Source organism: Martes martes (genome assembly GCF_963455335.1).
Source record: "Martes martes genome assembly, chromosome: X".
Taxonomy (NCBI): domain Eukaryota; kingdom Metazoa; phylum Chordata; class Mammalia; order Carnivora; family Mustelidae; genus Martes; species Martes martes.
In genome coordinates, this window is record NC_137897.1 from 54,963,377 (window position 1) to 54,971,836 (window position 8,460).

The 8,460-nt window shown below is 52.7% G+C and overlaps 1 protein-coding gene across 1 annotated transcript; it reads right to left on the minus strand.

Moving 5' to 3' along the window:
* Window positions 1-175: 175 nt before the first annotated feature.
* On the minus strand, window positions 176-8,239 carry AWAT2 (acyl-CoA wax alcohol acyltransferase 2). Its single transcript, XM_080795289.1, has 7 exons — window positions 8,096-8,239; window positions 3,121-3,231; window positions 2,444-2,514; window positions 2,012-2,216; window positions 1,601-1,775; window positions 874-1,073; window positions 176-656 (listed from the first exon to the last, which is right to left on the minus strand). Exons 1-7 carry the CDS (start codon window positions 8,178-8,180, stop codon window positions 502-504), a joined length of 1,002 nt encoding a protein of 333 aa, XP_080651415.1. The 5' UTR covers window positions 8,181-8,239; the 3' UTR covers window positions 176-501.
* Window positions 8,240-8,460: the final 221 nt, after the last annotated feature.

An 8,460-nucleotide genomic window follows, 5' to 3' on the forward strand; every position in this document is an offset into this window, starting at 1 on the left:
CCTGTGTCACATGGCTTGAAGGCAGCAGAGCCTGAACTCCCAAGCGCACAGGCTCGCAAGGCACCCAGTCCTGCAGGAGCCTGGCTGCAAGGAGATGGGGTGGCTTGAGAGCTAGAGAAAAAAGCCATGAACCCAGGGACCCTAGACCCTTAAAATAGATGAGCTGGACCACAAGCAGTATCAGAAGACGAGCTTTTTATTCTGTCCATTGTTCTCCTCAGTACCGATGCTGAGCGGCCGTGAGTGAGGCAGACTTCGGGCTACCTCTCGGCTAGGGCTTTCCCTGCCTTTGGGGGCTACTTCCCTGGTAGCCCCGAGGTGAAAGCAGAGAAAGGCTGGAAGGAGGCAAGAGATGAAGGAAGAAGCGGGGCCTAGAGAGTGGCCTCCTCATGTCAAGGACTTAGCCAGATCAGGAGGAGGAGGCCCACAGGTGACTTCTGTCCTCCTGTTCCACAGATTCAACACCTTCCAGCCCAGGCCGAGAAGCCGCTGAGGTGTCTGTCAAACAATCACCAGTTCCTGGTCCTCTGAGACGCCATACTTGGTCTTATGCTGGTCAAAGAGTTGGCGTAGGGCATCGATGTAGAGTGCATGGTATTTAGCCACAGTCTCCTCGCTCGGATTCTCAATCTTGGGCAGTGGTAGCGGCTTCCCAACTGCCAGAGGAGACAGAGAAGAAGGAAAAAGCATCAGAACTGTTCACTCCTCAGACTGGGCCTCAGCCCTCATGCCCAGGTTCTCCCCGCCCTTCCCCCCACCATGCCCCTCATCCCAGTCTACCTCCCTGCCTCTGGACACAGCCAGAGCTAAGGTGAAGCCCCAGAAGTGGATCTGATATCCTAGACATGGCTGCCAGTGGGCGGGCTCACTCACCAACGGTAGTCACAGGCCGGGCGAAGGGCAGTAAGCCCCAGGAGTTCTCCGTGAGGCCGCGCCCATAGAAAGCACAAGGGTAGATGTGTATCATACGCTGAACCCACTTCTGGAAGCGATTCACCAAGCCCCCAGGGGTGAAAATGTGCTGATTGTAGAGGTCTGTCTCCCCAAAGGCATAGGCAGGGATTAGAGGAACTCTGCGGAGGAAAGGCATATCCGATGGCCAGATGCACTGACTACCGGCAGTCCCCGGGTCTGCCTCTAGACTTCTCGGCCCGTGACTTAGGGGGGCCCAGGTCCAGACTAAGTGCGAGGGCCCCACTGTCTACCCCAAGCTTCCCGTGGGGGCAAAATAACAGCAAGCTAAAGGAAGCAGGTCCCAGACCCTCCTGTGAAGCTACAGGTCTGAAACACTGGAAGAGAAGACCGAAGGGCCATTTCATTGGGCTTTCTTCCCTCTAACCCACACAGCAGTTTGGGTTCTCTCTGACATGAGCTTGTGGCCAGTGGCCTTTTATAGAGGGACTGGCCCAGATGAGAGCCTAGTGTGAGGGAGAAGAGCCGAGGGCTGGCCCTCCAGCCTTTCCTCATAAGCAGAAATGCCTCGAGGACCCAGCCCAGGCTCTACTCCCACATAGAGGCTGCTTTCTACCTCCTTTTTTAAGTATCACTTCCTCAAAAATCCCTTACTCCTTCCATGCTGGGCCTTCAGAGCTGTCCTTACCCATGATGAAGGGCCACACGTACAAAGCCCGTCCGTTTCTTCAAGAACAGGGTAGAAGAGCCCGGCATGCTGTACCTGCACTCTGCCAGGCCACCAACCACCACAATCAGCATGTTGCCTTTGCCTTTGTGTGTGAGCAGAAAGTCCATGGACGCTTGACTCACTGAGCAGGCCCCTGGAGGGGAGGGGCAGAAACCACCGAAAGCTCATTGGCCACTTCCCCAACCTCCTAACTTTCCTCCCTACCTCTTCAAAGGAGGGAAGAGCCTCGTGTCAGGCAGGTGAGCCTAAGGTAGCTTTCTAAGACTGGAGAGGATCACCGAGTTGGCCTTGCCTCTCTCCCATTCCCCCAACACTTCTCCCTGGGGGAGCCATGTTTCCTTTGGCTTTACATCTTAGGAGCCAACTCACCTGAAGACATGACATACTCTCTGAGAAACGGCACCCAGAAAAAGGCTCCCAGGGTGAGAATATAAGGAGTGATACCGGGAAAGATCTTGGAGAAGCCTGAGGTATCTGTGGCAAAGTGGCCAAAGCATGAGTGGGACAGGAGCCCATGAGGGTGGCACACAAGGATGTAGTTGTGGTTGGGGGAGATATCATGAGTCTTCAAAAGCTGTGGAGGAAACGGGAGTCAGGAGGGGAATGGCCAAGGAAAGGTACTCCTCTTCCTGCCAGAGCCCAGGCAGGGAAAGTGTGGCCATGTCCAGCCAGGCAGGTGGGTAACACACAGTGATGGGGGGCATCATTCACATGGGGCTCAATGGGAATGATGCCCCCAACCTCCACCCTGGCCCAACTGCTTGCCCGGAGTTGGGGGTGGGGGGACCTGGGGCTATTCACCTTGAGGGGGAAGTAATCACAGTACTGTTTCCATAAGCACCATCTCCTCACCCAGTCAATCCGGCGGCCCCCTGAAAACAGAGCTAAAGTAGCCACGTTTTTGTTGTTTTTTTTTTTTTTTAAGATTTTATTTGTTTATTTGACAGAGAGACACAGCGAGATAGGGAACACAAGCAGGGGGAGTGAGAGAGGGAGAAGCAGCCTTCCCAGCGAGCAGGGAGCCCGATGCAGGGCTCGATCCCAGGACTCTGGGATCATGACCCGAGCTGAAGGCAGACACTTAACAACTGAGCCACCCAGGTGCCCCAGTAGCCACGTTTTGTCCACCCCCATTGTCTCCTCCAGAGCCCCTTTGGGCCAGCTGCAGTGTATCCCCTCACACCCTGCTGTCACCTGGCCTTGTAAGCAACAACCGGGGCGAGTGATGTCACATCAGGGCCGATTTAGGACAGGCCCAGCTTGCTGCTTTACCCACTGCTTTTCCCCGAACCCACTCCGGGTCTGTTCTGGGCCTTTCCAGCATTTTGAAAAGGCTTCTTCCCTCAGCTTCTCTAACCCAGGGAGCAGAGACAAGCTAAAGGGCCACCTGGGAGTTGAACAGAGCCTCTCAGGACTATGAGAAGAAGAGAGAAGAGAGCGTGCGGCCAGTGGCAATACAGCCCTAGAGGGGCCCTTACCTCGCTGGGGGGTCTTCCAGTCAAAAGCCAGCCAGCTGAGAAGGAGCACAGTGACGGGCCAGTATGACGTGAACAGCACCAGGTAGATGTTGACAGAGATTACGGTGAGGACTGGAGGGAGCCCAGCCCAGAGTTAATGAATTGTAAACAGTACTCCCCACTTGCCCTCCCTCCAGGGGCTCTCCACCCCAAGATTACACACACTCACCCACACTCACCGAACACTCTTGCTTCCTCACCCTAGCACAGGGTCTGTGTGCCCACGTCCCCAGCCCTCCCTCTCCTGTCTGTCTTAGGGACCCCTGTTTTGGATCTGGAAGGCAAGGTGTTTTCCTCTCCAGCTGTGTCCCATGCTGTAAGCTGTCTGCTCCCCAGGACGTGCCCTGGCCCTGCTCTGAGCTGTGTTCAACAGCGGGGAGCCACCCATGGGCCGCTCTGATCTAAGATCTAACCATCAGAGGCTGGGAGTCCAGGAAAGACAGAGTCAGGAACGGTTTTCCCCATGCGCTCACATTTTTCTCTCCAGATCTTCTCCGTGAGGCATCAGTGGAGGGAATACCAGAGAAAGAGAAGACCCAACTTCAGCCGGGCTGGGAGCACACAAGTTGGCAAATGAGAAACAAAGGACAACGCAAGCTGGGACCCAATAAGGACCTGGGCTGCGTCAGGCTCCAGTGAGACAGGAGCACTGTAGGGTAGAGTAGTTAGGATGGACTTCATAGAGACGAGTCCTAGGGAGCCACACTCAGAAATATAACCGGACTCCATTTTTAAAACAGCTGTGTCTAAGACAGCTAGCTGTGAGAGAAAGCAGGTAAAAGCAAAGGCTAGAAAAGACAGGACACACTTCTAACTGAGCATGGCAGACTGAACACAAGCTGTTTTTTTTTCTTTTTTCTACCTTGACTCCTTGCCAAGGCCTCATGAAAATTATCCTAAGAGTTTGTTGTTGTTTTTTTAAGATTTATTTATTTGACACAGAGAGAGAGAGAGACAGCGAGAGAGGGAACACAAGCAGGGTGAGTGGGAGAGGGAAAAGAAGGCTCTCCGCTGAGCAGGGAGCCTGACACGGGGTTCAATCCCGGGACCCCAGGATCATGACCCAAGCCAAAGGCAGACGCCCAACCAACTGAGCCACCCAGGCACCCCCCCCAAGAGTGTTTTTAAAAGATACAGCTCTGCAGTGAAAAAAAGAATTCAACAGAGACCAACAACAGTGGACAAGAGATGCCAGCAGGATATGCGCATGCTGGAAAGTAGATGAAGGAGGCAGTAACTGACTTCAGACAAAGAAAACTGAAACCTGGTCACCCACCTGGGAAATGGCTATAAGACCAAGCCTGTTTGTGCTGGAGAATCTGGGAAACACTCAGAATCTAGAGCCAGCAGGTGTCACGCAAAAGCAGTGTGAGGCACGGGCCTTGACTGAGAGTCTCCTGAAGAGGTAGTTAGAGCTCCAGGTCCCCTTCCCTCCCCTACACAGTTGAACAATGGGAAGGACTACTCTCCACAAATGGAACCAAAGAGACTCTAGACTCAGACACTTGCACTCAACACAGACAGCTAAGATGAACTCTGTATGCAGCCAAATTATTAATCAAGCATAAAAGTAGAATCAAGACAATCTCAGACATACAGTCTGAGATGGTTCGTCTCCCATGTCTCTTTCTCAGGAAACTACTGGAGGATGGGCTCCTTCAAGATAAGGGAGTCAGCCAAGACAGAGGAAGGCACGGGATCGGAGCAGGGGGCAGGGAAGGAGCCAACGGAGGGAGGAAATGACCAGGTCCAGGGCTAGGGCAAAGCCAGCCAGGTGCCTAGGGCACAAAATGGAAGAAAACACTCCCAGGGTCAAGCAAGTACTGACCCAACACTCACACAACCTGGAGAGTGAGTACCTTCTTAAATTGTGCATCCGTGGTGCCTCAAGGGCCCTGGAGGTGAGAGCTGTGCGTTAAGAAGACCAATGCTTCGTAACAAGATGATTCTGGGTTCCAGTAGCCATATCCTCCAGGAAATAAGCAGTGAGGGAGGACCTATAGATTCCTGATGTGTTCATACATATGGAGAGATCACTATGTCTGTGGAGGATTCAAAGATGACTTGGTATAGTTAGTGGATATCTGATAGATAACAAAAGAAATTTAGAATGAGGCGACGATGCGTTCCAGGGAAAACGGAAAGCTGTCACAGGCAAGGAAATAGGCTCTCAGTACACAAAATGGCTCCACTAGTGATATTCCCAGTCATAGTTAGGCATTGAGCCAAACTATTACAGTCTCGGGAGGATGGAGGAAGAGGAAAGATCTAGCAACAGCAGGTAGAGCCAAATTCTCATCTTCCACATCAGGAAATCAGTGACAACGTCCAAAGCTGTCCAGTCAGAAATACCATAGCAATCTGTAGACATCTTAAGTAGTAAAATGTAGGAACCTGGAGATAAATACCAGAAGAAAGATCTAGAAGTGACTGCCTCTAGGGAATAGATCTAAGGCCCATGGTTTTAGCCTTTTGATTTGCCCTTTCTAAGACTACTGGACTTTCTCAAGAAATAAAGAGAGGAATGGGTCTAGTCCAGAAGAGACCTCCCTGTTTCCCCGAGGCTTTGCTTAACCCAGACAGTGTCAGGGACATCTTGTGAGGCAGTGTAGCCTCAGGAGGAATGCCTGGGCAGTGAGAAGAGTCCCCGATCCGCCATTTCCCACAAGTGTGAGCTCAAACAAGTCGCTGAACTTCACTCCCCACTGGGACTCACACAGCCCCTATCTGCCTTCTCTTCCTCACAGACTTAGTGCAAGGGTCTCTTCTCGAGGCCTTCAGGGTCCAAAGAGATATGAATCCATACACACGGTGAAGAGCTGGGAAGGCTTCACCCACCCCATGTGAGCTAGCATGGATCGGGGGAGCACTGGAACCTCCATCTCCTGAGGCCCAGGCCTAGAGCCCTTCTGCCTGCTCCACACCACATCTCTGTATGCCCCACCATTGGACTCTAATGAAGGGTTCCCTGGCACAGTTTTCTCCCTGTACTAATGTTCCTTCCAGCCGCTCTCCTCCTTCGGCCTCCTCTGCCCCCTCACAGCGGGCCCTACGCCCTCTGTGTTGCCTCTTCTGCTTCTGTCGCACGTGTCTTCTGATCATCAGGCCATATTAATTCTATTCCAGTTTCTCCAGTCTCCCCTTTCCTCCCCTCCTGTGTGCATCCCTCTTCCTAGACGGATACAGACAACAGCCTCCTCCCAGAATCAGTGCGCTATATAGAGCAAGAGTGAGCTCTTGAAAACACAAACCCGACATTGTTGCCCTGTGCCAAACCCTATCATGGCTCCCCATGGCCCTCAGGAGAAAGCCCAAACTCTTTTCCTTAGTTGGCAGTGCCTGGCACAATCATCCCCTGTCTCCTTCTCCAGCATCCTCTTCTCTCTCCCATTCATTTATTCGATACACATCAGGCGTCAGTTCTGGGCCTCTTGCCCCTCACCCCACTTCACCACCCACAGCTCCTTGGATGCTTTACGCTCTCCCCATCCTAGCCTTGCCTAGGGTTACCCACGCGCTGCCCTGAACACTCATCCTTCTTCCCCGACTTCCTACATGCCCTTCAAGAGTCAACTCATTCGGGAGAAAAATGGGCAAAGGTCGTGAATGGGCAGTGAACAGAAACTTAAAATGAGACAATTAGGGATTAGAGCACCCTCTGGCTTAGTATGTGCTCCGGGGACATGCCCAGACCCAGCTGCAAGGATCGGCGGTGAACGAGCCGATGCAAGAGGTAGGGAAGCGATCTCACTGGCTGGAATCATGTCCTTGTGGGCTCAACTCCGAGGCCAGCCCCTCGGCTTCCTCAGCTCTGTGATCTTGGACAGACCACTTAATGCCTTGTGCCCCTTAGCACCCTCATCTGTACAAATGGAACTTATTAGCCACACAAGGGGCTTAGAACAGCGCCTGACACGAAAACAGGGTGCAATTAATGTTAGCTAATATTATTCACGCTTATTGTGTATGTGTAGCTATTAGTATATATTATTATGCATAATGATAGCTTCGACCTCATAAGGCTGGGAGGAGGCTACAAGGAAATAATAGGTGTGAAAATACCTGGTACGAAGTCGCGAATACATATGAATTCCTTTCTGCTGGGCTCTTCCAGCTCTGACTGCTAATCATTCCTAGAGTAACACCGCTCTTTCAGCACAGAGGGGTCCTGGTGTCCACTCCAGGCAGGCCTCCGAGCTTCCCATTCCCTGTCCTCTAGCCCACTCTCCCGATTGACTAGCAAGCCCCAGATTCCCAAGGCCTACTTGTGTTCTTCTTTCCCAGCTATCTTACAAGATCATTGGTTCACACCCTTGCCTCCTGCTTATCCTCACCTAGACCACCTGACAAACAAGAATTTTCTTCCAGCTTCCCCCCACCCACTCAAACACACACACACATACAGGGCTGCTTTTCTCTAAAACCCAGAACACAATGTCCAGTGTATATGTAGCTTCCACAAAGCAATTGTGGTATAGACAGTGGGGGAAAATGGCTGGATAGATGGATGAACTGTTCCAGGCAATGGGCTTTCAGAGCCTCCGTCCACCACCAGGCAGCTGCTCAAGTGCATGAGGTTGTAGCTAAGTCCTTTTCCTTGAGGGACCTCAATGGCACTGCTCCCCATGTTCCCCACACATGCCCTGCGTGACCCAGTGTAGACCCAGGAGGGCTCACCATACACATTGGCATCAAGGCTCATTTGCACACACACACGCACCCCTGCATAGGCACACACCCACACATACCCTCGTGTACGACGTATTCCACAAGTACTGTGCCCCGGCAAGTCAGGCGAGACGCCGAGGTGACTAGTCACCCGGATTTGTCTGGAACAACCCAGGTTTTGGCATTCAAAACCGCGCTCAACCCTAAAACTCCTCAGTCCTGGGCAGACCACACCAGGTGATCACCCTATGGAAGGCTGAAGACTCACCGATGAGAAAGACACTCAAGGACCACTGGAAAACAGCAAAAACCTCCAGGGCAGTCTTAAGGTCCTTTTTGGAGGGCAAGAGCATCGTGTTCAGGGTTTCAGAGGCTCCAGGTAAGTGCTGCTCCTTTGGCTTCCCAGCCCCTGTTTCTCAGGAGCCTTTGAGGTTTCCTCTCTTCATGCTTTGTGCGCCAGCCCCCCACTAGTCTCCACCCCCCCACTCCCACCCCTACACATGACAGCAGGGACACACGTCACCTCTGCTTGCCCAGTTCCTTCCAGCTGTCTACCCACGGGCACTTTTACCCATTTGCGCACAGCCTCGGCTGAGATTGTGACACAGCCTGGCTCACCTGCGCAGAGAAACG